Source organism: Scleropages formosus, chromosome 2, assembly GCF_900964775.1.
Source record: "Scleropages formosus chromosome 2, fSclFor1.1, whole genome shotgun sequence".
Lineage (NCBI taxonomy): Eukaryota > Metazoa > Chordata > Actinopteri > Osteoglossiformes > Osteoglossidae > Scleropages > Scleropages formosus.
Genome location: NC_041807.1, coordinates 26,844,362 through 26,866,449, shown reverse-complemented (window position 1 = coordinate 26,866,449; position 22,088 = coordinate 26,844,362). Strand labels below are relative to the sequence as shown.

General features: G+C 50.2%; 1 protein-coding gene across 1 annotated transcript in view; it reads left to right on the top strand.

Moving 5' to 3' along the window:
- Nucleotides 1-551: 551 nt before the first annotated feature.
- col7a1 (collagen, type VII, alpha 1) overlaps nt 552-22,088 on the top strand; it is a 75,883-nt gene continuing 54,346 nt past the window's right edge. Inside the window, exons 1-12 of the mRNA XM_018756571.2 lie at nt 552-897; nt 13,355-13,442; nt 14,391-14,571; nt 14,917-15,073; nt 15,179-15,272; nt 15,381-15,539; nt 15,791-15,948; nt 16,508-16,637; nt 16,937-17,056; nt 19,773-19,928; nt 20,427-20,546; nt 20,913-21,059. Coding sequence (XP_018612087.1) covers nt 13,364-13,442; nt 14,391-14,571; nt 14,917-15,073; nt 15,179-15,272; nt 15,381-15,539; nt 15,791-15,948; nt 16,508-16,637; nt 16,937-17,056; nt 19,773-19,928; nt 20,427-20,546; nt 20,913-21,059 — 1,501 coding nt within the window. The 5' untranslated portion in view covers nt 552-897; nt 13,355-13,363. The remainder of the gene's footprint in view (nt 898-13,354; nt 13,443-14,390; nt 14,572-14,916; nt 15,074-15,178; nt 15,273-15,380; nt 15,540-15,790; nt 15,949-16,507; nt 16,638-16,936; nt 17,057-19,772; nt 19,929-20,426; nt 20,547-20,912; nt 21,060-22,088) is intronic.

The following is a 22,088-nucleotide window of genomic DNA, read 5'->3' as shown; positions in this document are numbered from 1 at the left end:
AATTCCAGCAGCGTGTGGAGAAATGCCGACGCGGGGACTGGAGACGGGAAGGTGCGTCCCCGTCCTTGTCTGCTGAATACAGCAGCGTGTCGACAACAGGGGTAGCAATAATTGCCACAAGCGTTGCCTTGGGCACCAGGTGGCGTAATGGTTAGAGCTGTTGCCTTGCACTCAAATCCCAGCTTTGAATCCCATCTTGAGCAAACGGCTTATCCTGAATTGTTGCAGTAAACGTTACCCTGTTGTGCAAATCACGGGTCAATCATCGTCATTCAGTCACTTTGAGGAGATGTTTCTGCTAAAAACCCCAAAAAAGTATTTAATTGCAGAATTAACTATACAGTTACATATATACTGTATAATATATATATTTTTTTTAAATTAAGAAAAGCTGTCTGCAAGTTTCCACCGTGCGTTCACGTCTGTTTACAGGAGAACAATGTATGAAGAACAGATCCCATAGCGTTGCCCGCGGGTCCGAACCGTAGGCCATTGGTCGCAGCCCATAGTAAGAGATCACCGGGGAGGGCGGGCAGAAGGGAGGCAGCAGAGAGAGGCACAGGGGAAGGGGAGCCAGAGGATAACAGAACAGTCACAGTCTGAGTGTGTGTGTGTGTGTGTGTGTGTGTAAAACACACCTCTTCAGGCGCCCCGACAAGTTCGGGCTGCAGTGACAGATCGGCGCGGCGGGAGCGGAGCGACGAAACACACGCGCGTTCCTTCGGGACGGAGATCAGCCCCCCACGCACACGCACACGCACACGCACACGGCGAAAGAGCAGCGACGGAGGAAGGACCTAGAAAAGCAAGGGCCCCCTTTCGTTCCTCATCTGGCAGGTTACCTGTCAGCCTGAGAAAGGCGCTGGACTATGAGAGGGGGGCAGCAACAAGGCAAAGGTGAGCTCCGCCGGTGTGTGTGTGTGTGTGTGTCTGTGCGAGCCTTCTCCGGCCCCGTGGCCTCACATGAACTTGGAGGAAGTCCCGCTCCGCGGTTCATCATTTTACGATTATTAATATGATAATATTTATGACGCGCAGTTATCCTACATTCACAAGAAGAAGTTGCTCGAACGATCCGTCGGCGACGCGACCGACTGTCTGTCTCCAAATGCATGATGATGATCGAATATACGCGATTTTGCCGGTGATGAAGCCACTCGACGTGAAGAGCGGACGGCACTTCTGCTGGCAGCTTTTCCCTGCGACACAGAGTCCGCTGCGCTCGTTCCGCCCGTTCCGCCCGTGAGCGGGAGCGCGCTTCGTGCTCGTGCGTCTAAGCCGAGATTCCCGTTCGAACCCCGACCCGTTCCTTCCGCACCACCTGCGCTCGAGGTGCTTCTCGATTCAGCGCAAGTTAGTACCGTGATCGAAGGTGCCGCGGAAGAAGGAGTGGGATTCGAACCTCAGCACTGTGACTGAGGGCCCCGTCCAGGGGCGCGCATATTTAACTTAAGCCCTGTCAGCATTATTTTTTTTTTAATATCACTCCTGTGAAAAAATTGTTCTGCAAAGGTTGTAACGCTTTAGGGGTTAAACTGTCCTTTACTGTCACTTATTGTCCTACATTGTTGTTTTATAGATGATAAATGATTTTTGAGCCCATTTTATCCTGGAGAGGATGCAGCTGAAAGTGTGACAGCAGTGTAATATGGGCATAAAGACATAGTTAGTTTTAAAAGTTCAGAACCCACCGAAGGTGTATGTACGAGTGCATTTGGAGGAATGTTACTCGTTTAAAAGGGAACCATAGTGTGAAAATGTTGGAAGTTTCACAGCAATTGTGTTCATGAATGGCTTCGGTGAACAATAATAAGATTTTTGTCATTATACTAGTGGAGTATATTAGGGGGGTGCAGTGGAGCAGCGGGTTTGGCCAGGGCCTGCTCTCTGGTGGGTCTGGAGTTCGAGTCCCACCTGGGGTGCCTTGTGATGGACTGGCGTCCCGTCCCGGGTGTGTCCCCTCCCCCTCCAGCCTTGCACCCTGTGTTGCTGGGTAGGCTCCGGCTCCCGGGACAAGCGGTTTTAGATTTTAGATAATTTCTATGTGTGTGTATATTAGTGGATTTATTTCATTTAGTCAGTGCCACAAAGATTTAAGGCTTTTGTGCAAATCTTTGTTATGAAAACAAATTCAGAACTGTACATGTGCTGGAAATAATGCACTTAACTTTCCTTAATTGCCTACCTGGTATAAATAACAGGCCTTTTTAAAGCACTGAAACATTTGCAAGATGGAAAAGTCAAATCCTCTGTATTACACTGTGCTGTCTTCTGCCCTTTGTCCTTTAACAGTTTGTGTCTTTGACGGTGTGAAACTAATCGATCTCTTGGGAAGGACTGAATGTCAACGGAATTACTGTGTTTTAAAACATGTTTAAGAGTGAGGCAAAGATGCAACATAATGGAGATCTGGAAAATTAGCTGCTTCCCTTTCTCGTGCATCTCCCACGTTCATTATTTAAATTGCGTGTGTGTATGAGTTGTTGAGCAGCCCAACTCAAAAGGAATAATATGTGCCCATGCAGGTAAACATAAGGGTATAATATGCAGTTAGACATACAGCGCGGCTTCCTGCAGGGAGGAAATGAGTGGGGACCTGTTCTTCTTCTCTGTCATGTTTTTCATGTTCACTGTGTGGTTTAAAATGCCATTAAAAGAAATGGATGCAGTGTGCGTGTGTTGGGGGGGGGGGGGGGTTTCCATGCATTAAGTGGAAGCGGGGTTAACGGTGATAATTACAGTGGTGGCTGTGCTGGGGAAAGTGCTTATTTTCTGAGTGGGAGATCCCTGGAGGAGGAGTGTGGGTGAGGGGGCAGGACAGGTGGGGTTGCCCCCTCCACCGAGGAAGAGTGCAGCTCCCGCCCGAGTCCGACTACCAGTCGTATTGTTCAACCCGAATTCTGCCAGCTCTGTGCTGCTCCGATGTCCTCGTAGCCTTAAGAGTCCTTCCAGTGAACACGGCTGTAATGTTAAATATAGGAAAGCATTTATATATTTACAGCAAGGTAGAAAGCTGAACTCTAAGACATAAATTTGGCATCTTTTCCAATTATAGGGTTTACATTACATGTATTCGTTTAGCAGACGCTTTTCTCCAAAAATGACGTACATCTCAGAGAAAATACAATGTGTGCATTACATTAGGAGAAAGAGAGACATAGTTGCAAACGTGTGATTCTTAAGTGGTTTGTTTCTTTCCACTATATAAATCAATGTTCATCACACGAGTAGCTGCATAAAATTTTCAGAATATCAGCGATTCCTGATCACCTGCCAACTAATTTTTTTTTTTTTTTTTTTGAGATACACAAACACACACACAGACACACACATTGTCTGAACCGCTTGTCCCATACAGGGTTGCGGGGAGCCAGAGTCTAACCCGGCAACACAGGGCATAAGGCCGGAGGGGGAGGGGACACACCCAGGACAGGATGCCAGTCCGCCGCAAGGCACCCCAAGCGGGACTCGAACCCAAGACCCACCTGAGAGCAGGACCTGGTCCAACCCACTGTCCCACCACACCCCCCAATACATAACCATTTATGTACATTATAGGGTTAGCTGTGTAAAGTCTTATCCAGGCATGATGTTAAAGTTATGGTGCATGAACATTTACATTATACATGAACTTGAGAGATCATGGGCGAAGTGAGTCTGGAAGAGGTGAGTTTTCAGACCCTTTTTTAATGCGGACAGAGTTTTAGTGGCTCCGAGTGAGAGGTCATTCCACTACAACAGAGCCAGAACCAAGAACCTCTATGCTTTACCTTTCGTGCATGGGACCACCAAGCGAGCAGAATTTCTTTTGGCTCATTAACTACCTACAAATAGCTGAAATCTTGGGGTTTCCTTATGGTGCTGATACATCATACTAATAATGCTGTGATGCGGGGTGTAATAGTTGAAGCAGCTGGACTCATTAGTTCGAACATCTCGCGTGTTCTGACGTGCAGTCAAGGAGGATGATGTCAGGGGGTCTGTAGACATGCCTGTCGAGTGTTTCCTGAGCCACCGCACACAATGACTTCGGTTTTACAGTGTGATTGTACTTGTGAACTCTAATAGACTTTTTGCTTGTAGAGAGACACGAGAGAAAATTTTTAGTACATGGGAAGAACAAAGACACTTTCTAGTTCTACAGGACCAGTCCACTCACAAATTCTTGCAACTAAACTGTTTAAAATCATTACACGTACAAAATATGAAAAAAGTCATATTTAAAAATGTATTGGCCTTCTTCCTTAGGGGACACATACACACACATTTTCTGAACCGCTTATCCCATACAGGGTCGCGGGGAGCCGGAGCTTAACCCGGCAACACAGGGCGTAAGGCTGGAGGGGACACACCCAGGACGGGACGCCAGTCCATCACAAGGCACCCCAAACCCACCAGAGAGCAGAACCCGGTCCAACCCACTGTGCCACCACACCCCTCGTAGGAGACGGCCTACCTCATACGTGTTTTATATACTTTTAAATTTGTTTTGAATCTCCACGAAAATGCTGGAGAGGCAGATTTATGACTCTTATAACGCTTTAGTCGCGGAACTGGAATAAAGAAATGTAACCTGAGATTCGAAGTGCTTAAATCCATGCTTGGACGTGTTAGACGGCGAAACGAGAACGAGCCTAATAAGAAAAATGCAACTTGCGTCTGATCGTCTTCAGTTAAAAAAAACACACGCAGTCACTCCAAACATTTGCTTATGAGCTCACAGTCTGCAGCTTAGTTAGTGCTTAGAGTCAGGTGGCTGGTTCCTAGTTTTCGAAGCCCTTTGTGAAGCATCTCTTGTCCTAGTGTGCACTGCATGTCCTCACTGGCTGCTTTTGGCTGCTGCAGGAATGCCAGGCTGCCCGGGGCAGCGCAGGCCACTACGGTAGAGTAGGGTGTTGGGTTATGCACCAGGGGGAGGGTGGGGTGGTGTCCTGCAACGCTCTGAAGTGGGCGTGTTGGGACGGGACGCCTCCGCTACGCCGCCAGAGAGGCATGTCTGCGCTCTGCGTGCCGAGCGGGTGCGTGTTGTACACCTCCCTCTACTGCAGACGCCGCTCCGCGGGGTGTCGAGGCCCTGACTCCTCGCGACGGGCCAGACTCGCATCCACTGTCCAACCCCATTACGGCCGCCGCGTCACCGCCGCTCTACGAACCGCAAATCAGAGGAATGATTTTCCGTAGTGAAGTGAAAAAGCCGGCCTTTGTAAGTGGATTTAAACTCCTTGGATGTGGGAGGAAGCGGAGGCACGCGATGAAGCCGCAGGCTTTATGAAGTGGCGACACAGGAAACGGTTCGGATCCAAAGCATAACCATGTGTCTTGCAAATTATGCAGCGGTATCAGCATGTGCCACCATGCAATGAAAACTGCCTGGGTTTAGTCTGGATTGACACTCTCATCGTGTGCAACATGAGAAGTGTGCCAGTGCTGGAAAGGTCTCAGTTCTGTGAAGCTGAAGACAGGTACGTTCTTGTACGTGACCACCGTATCTACGTACTGTACACGTTGCTTTGGATGACGCAGGCTGCCGGGGAGCTCTTGGAGCAGCTCAGCGCAGTTGAAATGTGACTTTTGTGGTTAAAAAAAAAAAGAATGTGAATTATCAGAGGTGTGACACGGAGGAGTTTGTGCCCTCTCTTTCTTGACCAGCCGAAAGGGAACGGATCGGCAGACGGCCGGTAGAGCCGGATCACGGCTGCGATCCGTCGCTTGCCCGACATCCGCACGGCTCCCGCAGCTCGGCGCGCAAAAACAGCGGTAAATATTGCGAGTGCGGAGCCGTGCAGGCCAAGACAGCTCCTCGAGAGTTGGTTCCGCGAGGATCTCCCAGAACCACGAGCCAGACTTCGTCTGTCTGTGATTTTTTTTCTTCTTTCCACTTCCTTCCCTCTAAGCAGTTCCTTCCATGTTTTTTTCTGAGGAGCATTGTTGTTCAAACGCGACGGGGTCTGGCCCGACACCAGGTCATCATCTGCCATAATCAAGCGTTTAGTCAGTCTTACTCATGTCGTTCTGAAAAAGATCACACTTTTGGGTTAAAGCCTGGACTTATAACCCGAAGTCAAAGTAGAAGAGAGTCACAGAAGTAAAGGTTAGCCTTCCATTGCTGCAGTGGTGGGCGCACGGCACCGTTGCCATGGAAACACCTTTGTGTGAGCGTACTTTTCAAAGCAGGGAGGCTACAAAGACCATAAAAGTCAGGCGAAAAAAGGTCCTTCAAGCTTAACCTTTTATGCATTTCTTTCTGGCGAGTTGTCTTCGTCTTTTTGTTCCTCGACGCTTCTTCGGCGGGACGCGGTATCAGAGGGAGACGCCAGGGGCGGCGTGTGGCATCTTTGTTCACACAAAGAGCAGAAGAAGCAAACAGCTGATGGGGAAGGGAAGAGTCTCTCACTTCAGAGCTCTGTTTAAAGAAGCGGGTTTGTGGGTTTTTTTTTTTCCTTCTACGTTCTGAGGGATTTGGGGTCTGTGCTGCTGGACTCATGAAACGACCCGAATGTATGTTTTCCCTTGGTTGGTGGCTTCAGGCTGCCGCATGTCGAAGGAGGAGCGGACCTGTCAAACCGCCGCCTGGAGCTGCTGTCATCGGGGACGGTCCAGGGGCCCGAGCGCGGGAGGCGTCGCCGTGCCGCGCTCGGGTCCCGTGACGGACGAGGCCGTGCCGTGACTTGCTGCGGCCGCGGGAACAAAGGGCCGCGCGGTGCAGTAATTCACTCTGACATGTCCCCTGTGCCTTCTGCGCGGGCCCTCACACCCAGCTGAGGGGACTTTCTGCTTGAATAACAGGGCTGGAACTCTGACAAGATGTGCTTTCTCTCCGAGGGGCTCCGTCGACCCCCTGCGCTTTGTAAACCGTTAACGGTCTGGCTCAGCCCTCGTCCGGCGGTCGACCTTCTGCCCGCTGTACCTCCTTCTCTCTCCGCGAAAGTCCCACGGACGCCGGCCGTTGTTCGGACTACGTCGGTCGGGGCCGGACCTTCCAGAATCTTCCTGCGCCTCTGGAGGACTGCTGCCTCTTTCATGTCCGGCGACCGTGAGAGCCCAGTGCACATTCCTGCTTTTATTTTGGAAAAGTTTGTGCTTCAAACGTGCTCTCTTTTATCCGTCCGTCTTCCACTTCCTCCTCTTTTTCTGTGGTTTGCATCTGTTGACATCGGGGCCCGGTGTGGACGCTCGAGGCTCCTCGGCCGCAGACCGAGGAACAGGCTGCAGACCAGGTGTATCTGGTGGCACCGTCAGCGGTCACATCGCTCGTGCGGCTTGCGATTGAGACCCCCGGCCGCTCTGACCTCTTGCTGAAGTGTTGTTGCAGGATGCCACGGTCGATGAGGGACACTAATCCTCTCTTGTTGTCAAGGGGGCAGAGCAGAGTTCACCGACTCCTCGCGTCATGAACGTTTTACCCATGAATTTTCAGAGATGCAGATGGACCACCTTCATTCAGCTTGTTTCCACAGCATTTGCAGCTCGTGTCTGGTGGTCCCGAGTGTTGGGCGTTTACAAGATTCAGTGTTGCACTTATTTCTGGGATGAATCATTCGACGGTTAGCGGTAATCGGAATGTTTTTATGTTTTCGAGCTTGTTACGTTACTTTTAATTTTAAAGTAGCTGGGGTTAAAAATCTTAAGATGAAAAATGTTTTCATCATAACTATACGGAAGATTTTTCCAGCGCCTAAATAAATTAAGGGACATCTATAGTAGGATAGGACCCCGTGGTGACAACATATTTGTTTTTTAAGTAAATTTAAAAAGTTTTAATTGTGCAGGTATTTTGAAGTTAAGACAATTTAAAAAAAAAAAAAAAAAACATTTTATAGACTGTAATTGACTGGCATCCCACAATGCACTACAGAGCTAGTTAATAATAACGGAACGAAAGATTTATGGCTTTGTCTGACAGAACCTAACCCATTAATAAATGGAGGAAGAGTTGTATTATTGAGAGTTGTATTATAACCCACTGTTGTGGGTTATTACAAAGGGGGCTGTGGTGGCGTGGTGGCGTGGTGGGTTCAGCTGGTGCCTGCTGTGTGGTGGGTCTGGGGTTTGAGTCCTGCTTGGGGTGCCTTGCGATGGACTGGTGTCCCATCCAGGGTGTGTCCCCTCCCGCTTTGGCTTTGTGCCCTGTGTTGCTGGGCAAGGCTCCAGCTCACTGTGACCCTGCTTGGGATGGATGGATGGATTATTGCATAGTGGTAAAAGTGACATTGGAGTTACAATCACATCAAGCTACAAACTGACTTCAGGACCTACTTGTGTTTGTGAGTTCAGGCTAAATAGTTTACTGTACATGTTGAAACTCCTTTTAAGGAAACGCTGTTTAAATTACCTTTAAACTAACTGCTTTTGCACAGCACACATTTCAGCTGGTGAAAATGTACAAAAGTGCGTATAAGTAAAACATTATCCAGGACATATTCTCCTGTCTGACCCGGGGTTCCAGTAGGAGCAGAGCCATGGTCTTAAACACAAACATACTCCCTGTGTATGCGTCGCCGTTTAGCTGACAGTCCGCAGGCTGCTAATAAAGAGAACGGCCACGTTTCCCAGGACACACACACACCGTCTGAACTGCTTGTCCCATACGGGGTCGCGGGGAGCCAGAGCCTACCCGGCAACACAAGGCAGAAGGCTGGAGGAGGAGGGGATACACCCGGGACGGGACGCCAGTCCATCGCAAGGCACCCCGAGAGGGACTCGAACCCCAGACCCAGCGGAGAGCAGGACCCGGTCCAACCCGCTGTGCCGCCACGCCCCCCACGCATGATACCACTTGTAGTGTAATGCACCGGCGTAAATGGAAAATTAGAAGGACCGTGCATTCTCTAAACACAGTGGTCATGGGTACCGATGCTGGAAAGCACTGGACAGCTCCAGTTTACAGGGTCCAAAGGAAGTTTGGCATTCTGCATTGCTTCGAAGTGTCTCGTAAACAAGCGGCGAACTGCTCCACTGCATTGAAAACACCGGGAAGAAAGTGAAAACGAAAAAAAAGTCTTTTTTGAGGAAAAAAGCTTCTTTTGATTTTTTGCGAGGACCGAGGAGGCTCGAACTCTCCCCGAGGACACGGAGAAATACGTGGCATGATTTGTGTGCTCACATCACGGATACTCAAATATATCTCTCCAAGTTCTTTTGCAAACTGTTTGCCCTTGTACCCTTAACAAGTAAAATATACAGTTTGTGTCGCAGCCCGTCGCTGTCCGTTTATTTCTTTTATTCTTAGACATTTTTTTTTCTGTTCCTCTTTAGGGTCACATCAGCTAAGCATAATAATGACAAAATAAGAAACTGTCATTTTTTTCTCCACGTAATTTGTGTGTATTTTTAACTTTCACAAGTCTGCCTTTCCTTGGAAGGCAGCAAACTTTGCTTTAGAACCAAAAATGAAAAATGCTGTTTTGTCATTTTATTACCTGGACTTAAAAATGCGGATATTACGGGCATTAATGCCCAGATGTAGCGATGTCCAAACAGCCCTGCTGTGAATCACGGACAGAGGAAGTGGCCCAGACCTTCGCTTTGACTTAAAGGTTGACCGATCGCTTCACATTCAGTGCACATAAATGAGACTAATAAAATGCTCAATAATTTTGGAAAGTAGAAAGTGTTGCGGGGTGGAGAGGTGGCAAAGTTGGGGTGGGGAGGTGATGCTGCCTCACGACACCTGGCCCCCTCGGCCATTGGTTCGAGTTTGCATGTTCTCCCCCGTGTCTGAGGGGGGTTCCTCTGGGTGCTCCAGGTTCCTCCGACAGTCCAAAAGTCATGTTCTCAGGTGAACTGGTCACTCCAAATCTCTTGAGTATGTGTGTGGCTGCCCAGTGATGCACTAGTGTCCCATCCAGGTGTACCACACCCGACTCTGGGTGTTTCGGTGCACATCCTACTTACTGTGCTGCTCTTAGACTAAAGGAGCACTGGACTGGCCCAGGTCAGTATTGCTCCCACTGGTGTTCACTCCCCTCTTTGACCCTGAAAGGTGTCTGGGGTCACATTTAGTGTAGCACCCAGAATGAGTGGCAGCCCAGCCAGGGAATTAGTCAGCACAGCAGACATGAGTCCACCATGCCCCCGGCCAGGTGTGTCCAGACTCCTCTCACCCCCGCCCCAACACGAGTGAGTCAGCACATTTTTATTTTCCATCGTGCTCAACCGCAAAGGCTCACAGCTGGAATGGGAAGACTTGAACACAGATGTGCAATGCACTGAGTGTTGGTGTGGCTTCAGAGCGCCGTTGAAGTATTTGTGTGGCAAATCAGTGCATCGCACAAAAGTGTTTTTAGTAGTGTCGTGGAATTTGGTTCGAATAGAAACACAGTCTGAAACGTCAAGGCCTTGTTCCTTCCGTATACCGTACAAACAGCATGCTGGGAAACATCTCCAAAGAGGAGCTCTCCTAACAATGCATCTTATCCATATATACGGTATACAGCTTACGCCATAAGGGAAGGGACATGAATATTCAGAAGTGGAAAACGACCAAAATACGACACCGGTGACGGGTGCTTAGTGAGTAAAAAGGGCGAGTGCTGAAACAGTTTGTACGAGACAACTTGCAGGTAGAGCGGAGATATGAAGAACAGAGGCGCCCAAGGGACAGCACCCTCGGCTAAATAACAGCAGACCCGTGTCATGCACAACACAGCTGAATCAGACAAAAGACGAAACATCCGCTTCACCATCGATATTCCCTCCGCGGTAGCACCAACTTTTAAGATTCACGAATCCTAAGGTGTTTCTCAAATTTTCCGTGAACTGCTGGTCTCCACCGATGGTTTTGGATCGCCTCTTGTGTTCACCTGCTCTTTCCTGTGTGTTTCACTCCTGCTGGACCACGTAGCAGCTAAATCACGGTCCTGTAAGGATGCATCATGGTATCTTGGTTGCGTGACGGTAAATGTTTGTCGTCACTTTGCCGTTTGTGCACCGTGTTGCCGTGTGCACAAAAGCTGCCTCTGTCTTCATGATGATGCTGCTGTCTATCCACCCATCTGGGCATCTACCCATTGATAGGGGCAGCAGCTGCTGTGGTGTTTGGGGCTGTCCAGGGCTGTCACTTTACTATCGGAAAGCTCCTGCTTCAAATCCTTGTCCCACCGTAGCATCATTTATCAAGGTTCTTACCCTCAGTTGATACAACGAAGGTACCCAGTGGTTGAGAAGTTGACGTCCAACGCCGTGACCTTGGACAAAGGAGTCAAGTAACTGTTAGTAGTTAATGATATTCATGCCGAACTGTAATGATTTCAGCTGCCGAGTTGCCGACTGTCATGATGAACGATTCTCTGGAAGTGAATCGCTTCAGTGATTAAACTTGTTTTCGATTAACAGCATTGCCGTTACGGCACTTTGTCAGAAACGGACAAGTTTTTTTGTTAATTGACACGTGTTTTGACTGCGGTTGTCTGAACGTTATACTGACAAGTGGAGACATTAAATGCTTAGCGACTTTATTTTCCGTCAGATAAAATTAAACCGTTACAAACGTACAGCGCACGGGAGAATGACAGGGCTTCTGTGAACATCCTTCAAAGCTGTGCAGTGTAATTAAATTTATTTTGACAGGATCACGGCAAAGAAAATGGGGAGGAAACCAAAAAAGTTAAAGAATATGCAAATTTGCTCCCAGACAGTACCTGTCAGCTGTTGACGCTACTCCCTTGAAGAAGGGCTGTGGAGACCAGCTGAAAGTTCTAGATGCAAAATGAATATGGGTTGAGGGTTGTATTATTATTATGATTACCCTTTTGTCCAAGGTGACTTACAATGCTAGATGAGAAACTTTACTGTGATTTACCCATTTATAGAGCAGGCTATTCTTACTGTACCAGCTCCTACCCATACAATCACATACTGTTGTATCTATTAAACCTCCTTTCTCTTCTACACACTGTTTTCCAGCACAGGGCAGTGCCACGGACTACGTCACGAGACTTGTTTGTGGCTGGACGCATCTAGCCGTCAACCAGTTCTGCTCACTTGGGAGGTTTCAAATGTAATTCACACACACACAGTCTGAACAGCTTGTCCCATACGGGGTCACGGAGCCTGAACTGGCAATGCAGGGCACAAGGCTGGAGGGGGAGGGGACACACCCAGGACGGGACGCCAGTCTGTCGGAAGGCACTCCAACCAGGACTCGAACCCCAGACCCACCAGAAAGCGGGACCCAGCCAAACCCGCTGTGCCACCGCATCCCCCTCTTTGCCGCCCCAATTCTAATAAAGTCGCCTGAAGTTTGAGACTGAAGTTGTCGGCTTTGCCACCGTGCCGGGAAAATGTTGGAGGGCATTATGTGACATAAGAAGCATTGTGAGATGGTCTCAACGGGGCTGTGTTCCACACACACGAGATGTCATTAAAAAAAACTGTGCTGTATTGTACCTGGCAGCAGAGTGAACTGCTCTGGTAGCTGCGATTGTGCTGTTCACTCTGGAGTTCGTGTTGTGATGCATAATATTGGGTTCTGTAGCTCTGTACTATGGGCATAATGCATGGTTATATGGTGTTGCACTGTTACGGCACATGAAGAGGAGGTTATGAGATGATGTAGCTTGTTACAATTTGTAATATGGTGGTGAATATCTGAACATTATTGTATTGAATGTAGTGGAAGCGCAGCGGGTGGTACTGGTGCTTAACGCATCCTGGGCTGTTGGTTCATGGGTAGAAATCTGGCTCGGTCTGTTTGCATGTTCTCCGCATATTGCTGCGGGGTTCCTCCGGGTGCTCTCGTTTCCTCCCACAGTCCAAAGACATGCATCTTAGGGCGTGACTATATGGGATGTGTCCAGAACGCACTCTCTCTCGCCACATACGCTCAAGAGCATCCTCCGGAGCGCTGCAGTCCCGGACCGGAAACCGATTGCTGGCGGTTATTGAAAGCGGTGGATGGAAATGAAGGGAGAAACCTGATATTGTTGTGCTGTCAACTTTGATATGAATGGACGCTCCTTCGCTGCAGCTAAGGAGGATGGAGTGTAATATGAACATGGAGATGGGAAGAGCTATATATGAGTATGCTGAAGCTATAAGGCCATACAGTGTTTATCTGGTAAACAACTTGAGGATAAGTAAGTGTACTTTACCGTCATTTTCCTTGCATTCACCGTGTTACATGTACCAATGGCTCGGCTTCAAAATCTGTCCCACTTATTCTAGAATGACAGATGTGTCAGTCAAATGGGAATCTGTCAGCAGCGTTCGAGCGACTCGGTGACTCTCAGTGACACCTGCTGATTTGTGAGATGCTCTATCCAGTGTGATCCCGACACATGTCCACATAACTCCGTGGTCTGTGTCCCCCCCCCCAGCACTGGCCTGATACATTGTCCCTGCTCTCTGTGTGCAGGCTGTGAAGATGCGGAGCTGTGTGTTCCTGCTGACCGTGCTGCTCTCTTCGCTGCCCCACGTCTCAGCACAAGGTACCACATCACAAGGTGTGACCTGAGGGTTGGTGGCGGCCACTGGATCCGCAGAACCCCTGACCTGAGACACAGGAAAACCACTCTTCGACTAATTTAACACTTGTCGCTGACAGCTGGTTTGGCACTGAAACCGCTTTATTTTTACGTATAAGTGTTGTCATAAATATTGCTGACATACTGATGCTGACTATAATTAAAGTTGTTAATGTTCCCTCTACCGGAAGGGGTACATTTTACATTTACATTTATTTATTTAGCAGATGCTTTTCTCCAAAGCGACTTCCAGTGAACTCTATGGAGTGTAATCAGCCCACATGCCTTATTCACCGCGGTGACTTACACTGCTAGATACACTACTTACACTGGGTCACTCATCCATACATCAGTGGAACACACACATTCTCTCTGTCACTCACACACTATGGGGGAACCTGATCATCATGTCTTTGGACTGTGGGAGGAAACCAGAGCACCTGGTGGAAACCCCACACAGACATGGGGAGGACATGCAAGCTCCACATTTTATGTTTATTTTTAATTGCAAATTTTACATACACACACACACATTTTCAGGACCGCTTGTCCCATACGGGGTCACGGGGGAACCGGAGCCTACCCGGCAACACAGGGCGTAAGGCCGGAGGGGGAGGGGACACACCCAGGACGGGACGCCAGTCCGTCGCAAGGCACCCCAAGCGGGACTCAAACCCCAGACCCACCGGAGAGCAGGACTGCGGCCCAACCCACTGCGCCACCGCACCCCCCCTAAAATTTTACATATGAAGCACTCATCATATTTGACCAAAGTCATTCCTCATGTCCCAACAACCTTGTGATCTTATATTCTTTTTTTCCTTGCCCCACATGTTCAATCACTTCTCCTGTCCTCTCTCCGCCCTCCTTTCGCTCGTCCGCTGGGCCTGAATCCTCCTTTCACACCTTTCCACCACCCACTTCCAGGGCGCTGTAATAATGTGCTGGCCGCAGACATCGTGTTCCTGGTGGATGGCTCCTCCAGCATCGGCAGGACCAACTTTGTGCAGGTGAAGAGTTTCATCGCGGGCATCGTGAAGGCCTTCGCCGAAGCCGTGAGCCCCACCGCAGTCCGATTTGGCACCGTGCAGTACAGCGACACGTCCAGGTGAGAGTCGGTTTTGCTCGCTCTGTGTCTAATATCAGCTACTTTCACGTACAGGTTTGCCACTGTGTTTGCTTTAAGTAGGACAGCAGATAACATGGTGGGTAGGTCTCTTACAGTATGAAAGTTCTTGGTTCGAATCAAACTCCTGCTGTAGTACCCTTGATCAAGGTACTTACCCTGAACTGATACAGTTAAAATGAGAATGGGTAAATCACTGTAAAGTCGTACCTAACACTGTAAGACACCTTGACGAAAGGACTGAGCTCAATAAACAGCAGCGTCTTTTGGAAACGCGTCTGAAGGTCACGTTCGAACCCCTGGTGACTCTTACCTGTGTGATGACAGAGTGGAGTTCACATTCGGCACCTACCGGAACGGCACCGAGTTGATCAACGCTGTAGAAAATATCAACTACAAGGGAGGCAACACGCTCACCGGCGCCGGACTCAAGTTCGTGGCGGACAACTTCTTCAGCCCCTCGGCCACGCGCGACGTGCCCAAGGTAGGTAGAGAACGCGGGACGTTGCGGCCTGAGAAGTTCGCTCATCGTCGGCACGCGCGAGCGCTCTCCGTAATCCTCGCGTGAACCCGTCCCCGGCTCGCGCAGATCACCGTCCTGATTACCGACGGCAAGTCGCAGGACAGCGTGAGGGAGCCAGCGCAGAAGCTCCGCAGCCTGGGGGTCAACATGTTCGCTGTGGGTAAGGGCCGCCTTCGCCTTTACCTTCCTTCACGCTCTCTCACACTCCCTCGGATGTACGGGTGCCGCCGACTGCGCGTTTCGCCCACCTCTACATTTTCTCTCTCAGGCGTAAAGAACGCAGACCGAGCCGAGCTCAAGGTGGTTGCTTCCCAGCCGGAGAGCGACTACTCCTTCTTTGTGGGTGACTTCAAGATCCTCGGGACGTTGCTGCCACTGGTGGCCCCCCGCGTGTGCGCCAGCTCGGGGGGCGTCTACGCCGGCGATGGTACTCTTCCGTTAGCCGCACGTTTGCGACCACACGTGGGAAGACGCACCATCCTCCCGCATCCACGCACACCGCAGAACTCACATACTTCTTCCAACCCTTTTTACCACGTAGTGAACTCGTCACAAAGAGAAACGCCATGCAGCGAGCTACGAAACACCCAACACCAGTGCCGGGGTGCTTAGACATGACACGATCCGGCACGTGCGTCTGACACGTCCCTTCCCCGTGTCTCTGTCTCCGTGTGTCAGAGACATTCTCGGGTCCCGCTAACCTGCAGTTCTCGGGGGAGACCTTCGACACGCTGAGGTTCCGCTGGACGGCGGCGGGAGGTCCCGTGAACGGCTACATCGTGCAGTACACGCCCCTTTCTGCACTTGGACAGCCGATCGTGACCGAGCTGCGGCAGGTCCGTATCAGGTTATAAATCGAATTTCGTGACTTACTTTTCAGCTGATGTTGACTGTGTTGGTAGGAGCTGCTCGGTGTGACTTGGCAGTATTAAGACTATATATACAAGTGGTCCCTGACTTACGATTTTTTCGACTTTACGATGGTGAGCTGGCAGTAGACATTCAGTAGGAACCGTACTTCGGATTTTGAATTTAGATTTTTTTCCCTGGGCGAGCGATGTGCGGAGCAATGCTTTCTCGCGATGCTGGGCAGCGGCAGCGACGGCGATCTGCATCTCCCAGTCTGCCACGCAGAAGTGTCTATTAGGTGTATTAAATGCATTTTCGACTTACGATATTTTTGACTTGCAATGGGTTTGGCAAAACGTAACCCCGTCGTAAGTCGGGGACCACCCGTACATGGTTCTGTGCTACTATGCGCTTAGAATTCGACACTTTTTTGCTTGGTCTCAGCCAAGCTTCTCGCAGAGTGCAGTTGTGCTGGCGGACTTACGGATATTTTGTTTTTTAGGAGGTTGGACGTGTGATCCCACGAGCTCTTATCTGTCCCTACAGGAAACGGTAGGACCAGGGCAGAGGAGTTACGTTGCACGGGACCTGAAGTCTGGCACTGACTACCTGGTGACGGTCATCGCTCAGTACCCGAACGCTGTTGGGGAGTCGGTCTCCGGCAAGTCTAGGACCAGTGAGTATGGATTGGAAGTTCCCTATTTACCGGGGTAAATCACTTTAGAGAAAGTGTCAGCTAGATGAATAAATCATGAGAGTGAAACAATTGGAGGGAAGGAGGCTCCGTGACAGTTGAATGAAAACGACTGGACTAATAATTGCTCTTCACTCTTTTACGTAACAGACGCCCCATGTTCTTTCTTCTTCCTTCTCCTCGAACTCTCCTTGTCAAAAGAAGTACAGGGTTTAGAAATCTCCCCAGTCTCTTTCGTAATCTGAGCGCATCTCTTCTCTGCTTCTCTCTCCCCGTCCCAGAGCCTCTTCCCAGCGTTATGAAGCTGCGGCTGGTCCAGGCGGGATTCTTCTCCCTTTCCATCGCGTGGGACGCACCATCCACGCCGGTCCAGGGCTACAGGATCTCCTACGGACCCCGAGGTCAGAGCCTTCTACCTTCGCTCGCTCAGCGGTTTGCACAGCACCTCTTTTTCCCAGAGCACGGTACATTACCTCCCACCATGCTTAGCAGGTGACAGGATGGAGTCTGTGGGCAGGTGAAGGTTCCCTGCTTGTCTCGATGTCAACCATGGCCTGTTCCAGCACTAGGTCTGTTTACAAAAGAGTGTCCAGACCTGCCTGTAACACACAGACTGTGCGTGAAGCAGCACAGATCTCCAATGCCATCACGTACACGAGAATACACTCACGTTGCGTGACAGCGGAGGACTCGGTCTATTCTAACCCCCCCTGCGATTCGCTGAATTAACAACAGGCCTTCGACTGGATGTCGAAGGAAGGCTGCCAGGATTTAGCTTCCTTTCTGCACTGTCCCCATAATAGAGCGGGGACGATAAGAAGAGAGGAGCAGAGAGGCCAGGCAGGTGGGAGCAGAGCTCAGCCTGTTGAGACAACTAGGCACGAATCGGCGTCTCCGCTCCCAGGTGCAAGTCGCGGTGTAATAGCGGTGATTAAATAATTACTGTCGTTTTGGCAGGGCTTTACACAGACACGGAGGGGGGTGCGGGACCAGCGCGGGGAGAGCGCTCTCCGAAGGAACGTGGAGGGTGAGGGGGGCCGGTGGCATGAGCCCCGCTTCGGAAAGCGGAGCGTGAGCCTCGGCGTGCGGGAGGGACGGGCGGACCAGTCCTGACATTATCCTCCCGATCGCTCCGCTCTCTGGCAGCAGCACAAGTCATGTGTCTTGGCCTCGGGAGCGGGGAGCGTGGAGATTGCCAGCGCCGAACCCCTCGGACGTGTCTAATGCTGCCGTTCGTTTAATGGTGCCTGAAAGCGTTGCGCTTTAAAGTATTTCCTCCGTCTTCGCTGGCTCCCTCCTCCTCCTTCCTCTATATTTATTTCTATTGTAGTGCAGATTAAGAGACTCCGCTGGCATGGCAGAGGATTTCCGTTGCCAAAGCATTCGGCAACGACGGCACGGTAGACGATAAGATCGTTACACTTGAATTTAGAAGAAGGGTTGCAATAATGAACGTGATGCTGCAGCTGTCGGCTACGTGCCGGCGTCCTTCCTCATTAAAAAGGGCAGCCGTCCCCATTTCTCTGCGTCTGCTTTGATTTGGAAATTTCGGCACGTGTGGGTTGCTCCTGCCGCACATTCGTACTGGTAAAGAGCTCGTTTTTGTCACGTTTCGGGACTGAACCCTGGTGTGTGTCTGTACTTGACTTCGTACGTATGCTCCTCAGAATCGGAATGTTTCTCTTTTCGCTTTTATATCGACGCCGGTCGCGATGCGCGTGTGTCTAATCTCACGTTTGTATGTGTATCCTTTGGCGTGTGTGTACGTATCGGCGTCTGCGGGAACACGTGTTCGCATGCTTGTCTGGGTGACTTTATACATTTGCTCGAGAGTGTGCGTTTGCACTTGTGAGCGCATGAGTATGAGTGTGTATCCAGAGTCCTTTGGCTGACTGCCACACCCGGGCCAAGCTTTTGCCAGCTCCCCACCCCGCCTTCCCCACCTGCCCCACCTGCCCCACCTGCGCCAGCACCCGTTCCACCCTGATCCAGCTGTGGCGTGCCAGCTTAGAGGGAATGTGGAGCCTGGGGCCAGGGCAGACACACACACACAGGCACACACACTCACACATTTGTTTTACTGTCATCGCAGGGAGTTCACGGAGACTCTCACTTTGTGAAACTAAGTGTTCCTAATTTCATCCGGCGAAAAAAAAAAAAAAGGCATTTTCATAAGATTTTGGGCATTTTATGTTTCCTTAAAAAAGCCAAAAAACTTCGGAGGACATCTCACATTGTCTGTTTTTTAGGATTTGTACTGCTTGTGGGAATAGTTTCTGTGGAAAACACACACACACACACACACACAGACAGAGTGACAGAGGCAATGGGAGGGATTCCTGTCCTTTAACTTGCTGCATTACATTTGGGAGTTTTACTGACTTACAACCAGCTTGTGACAAACTGATGAACAGAAGGAGCGAGAGAGACATTGCGTGGGACAGAAGGCTTCTAAGTGACAAAGGGAACGAATGAAATGCAGAGGCCCGAAAACGGGAACAGAGAGCCAATGGAGCAAAGTCCTAATTACGCTCAGTTGGCACGACATGAGAGAAGCAGCGACGAAAAGAGAACAAAACCGGCCGTTAATGAGCCAATGGTGGAACAATACCACTACTTCGAGTTATTTGGGGAAACTGCGCTGATTATTACACGGACGTGGATTGTCTCCTGGCTTTGGAATGGCCTCACGGTCTGTCTTCTTCGCATCCCCCAGCAGGATCCACACCTCTGAGCACAAAAGCAAAGTATGTGTCTCGGTGCGTTTGGCGTTTGCGCTTCCTCGCCGTTCTGTTTGCAGGCGTGTCCGTGTCTCTTCGGATCCCGCCGCATCCCCGTGTCCCTCCTGCCGCCGGTCTTCACTTTCGCTGCCTTCGGATGAGAACGTTGTTCCGGAACGGGGTTCCGCATCGCGTCCTCGGCCGCGTGGAGCGCCGCGTTCAGCGCCGTGTTCACCTGTCCGTCGGCCTTCGTGCCTCATCTCAAATTCCCGTTTCGTCTGCATTCCCCGTTTCCGCCGTTCTCTGTGTTTCCTCGAGGGACTGCACCTTCGTGCATCGGAGCTCCTGTGTTTCTGGGCTGTGCCACCTCCTCACCCTCCACCCCCTTGCCGTTCAGGTCGTCCGGCTACTGAGCTCGTGGAGCGGTCTTTGGCCGGGGACTCCGCTTCCGTCACCCTAGACGGCCTGCTGCCGAACACGGAGTACGTCTTCAACCTGTACCCGCTCTTCCCCCGCAACTCCGGTGCACCGGCCACACTGACCACACGCACGTGTGAGTAGCACACCCCCCCCGCCCAGCCTTCACGCACACATAGCACTGATCTCAAGGTGTGGGCTGGAAGGAGAGCAGCGTTTTCATAAAATTTCGAAAGTATGTATGGAGGTACGGAGCGATGATAACTAGTAATTTTCATTTCTCACAGATTAAGAAACCCTTCACACTCGTAGAACATTAATGTCACTGTTGCTTTTGCTGGCAGATATAATTGTTTGGGAATATTTTTTTTTCATCAAAATTTTAAACTGTGATATAGAATATCTGTCCGGTGAATTAAAATCCGTACCGGCGTAGCTGCACAAGTTGAGATCCTCCTTCCATGCGACATCTAGCAGTTTAGTTAAGTTCTACGCCACCTAGTGGTCACTGTGTGAACGGCCGGTGAGTGACACTCCTCGCAGATGGCTCGCCCTTCACGGGTTGCGCGAGACAGAGCTGCCCACGGCTTTGCGGCCCAGTGACAGGTGTGTCTCCCCGGGCAACCTCTTCCAGTGCGTCTCCCGGCTGTGCAGCAGCTATCGGTGCAGACCTTGTCTGAGAGCAGCGTCCGCGTGCAGTGGAAAGGCGTCGAGGGAGCCGGGGCCTACCGCCTGATCTGGGGACCCTTCACAGGTGGGCACCATGGTTATCGGGGCCAAAACGAAAAAGGAAAAGTGGACAAAGTCTTCAGAAATGGTAGCCTGAACCTCATTTCAGCTGACACTTTTCTCCAAAGCAACTTACCGCTATTTACTTATTTATACAATGGGGTAATTTTACTGGAGCAATTGAGAGTAAGTACCTTACTTAAGTCTGTTACAACTGGGATTCAAACCTGTGACCTCTGGGTCTAAAGGCAGTAGGATTAACCACCGTGCGACCAACTGCCCCAGCCTCTTGGCAACAACACAGAAGATGCTGCATCTCTTGAGATTTCAGCACCGCCTACTGTATCTGTGCCTCCCTTTCTTGTAGTAACTCTGTTCTGCTTCATCTCAGGTCGTGAGGTGGAAAGTGCGGAAGTGCCTGGGAACAGAGACTCTTACACCCTGTCGAACCTGCAGCCGGACACAGAGTACCTCATCACCGTCATTGCTCTGTATGAGAGCACGGAAGGGCCGGCCGCCACCGCCAGGTTCAAGATAGGTGCGGCATCCTCTGTGTCCTGCGGGGTGCCACACGCACACATTTATTCATTTATGCATTTTGCTTTACTCCAAAGTAACTTGCAATGTTAATCTACTGACAGTTGTTTACCAATTTATACGGCTGAGTCATTTTACTGGAGCAATCTGTAGGGTAAGTACCTTGCTCAAGGGTACTACAACTGGAGATGGGATTCAAACCCGCAACCTTATGGTCTAAAGGTAGCAGCTCTATCCACTACATTAAAAAGTGTCCCTTCGCAGAGAGAGCTATGGATATACTCACAAACTCAGAAATAACTCAGAAATTTTTACCAGAAAACACATGTTATACCGGCATAAATTAGTCCCTTTTGGCAAGTCGTGCCCACATCACTCAGACGCTGCTGTGTGTTCTTTGAGCTCTAGACAAGAAGCGTGTGTAAGAAGTGGTCGCAAAGCCCAGTGTTCCGCTCCTAATTGCGCAAATGCAGAATTCCCTGTCATCTGTCATCTATTTTCTTCTCCCTCAAAAACTCCTTTGTGACTCCCTTTGTCCCAGTCGCTTAAAGTGGTTAAATATAGCTACTGAAAGAATGCTTTTGAAAGCATGTTTTTCAGCTGAAAAAAGGCCATAAATAGAGGAAGTGGAGGGAGGTAGAGATGGGGCGGCAGACGGACCGTCCTTCGGTTATTCCTCCTGTGGCCTGTTTTCTGTGGATCCCGTCCAGACGCGCTCTGTCTTTCTCCAGAAGCACAATCCGTCTTTAGAGGATGCAGATAGCCGAATCCCATGGCTCCTCACACAAAAGTGCCAGTGTGCACTCTCCTTAGAGTACCTGTCGGTTTCAGACTAACAACCTGATTAACAATTTTAATACGACGGCAGTACGCTCTCCCTCGCCCGGTATCTCTGTATCGCGGCCACCGGCCGGCCCACGTGCGCACAGGCACAGCTCTGTGCGTCTGTGTGTGTGTGTGTGTGTGTGTGTGTGTGTGTGTGTGTGAGAAACTGTGATTTTCTTTCCAGAGCAGATAGGATGTGTTGCAT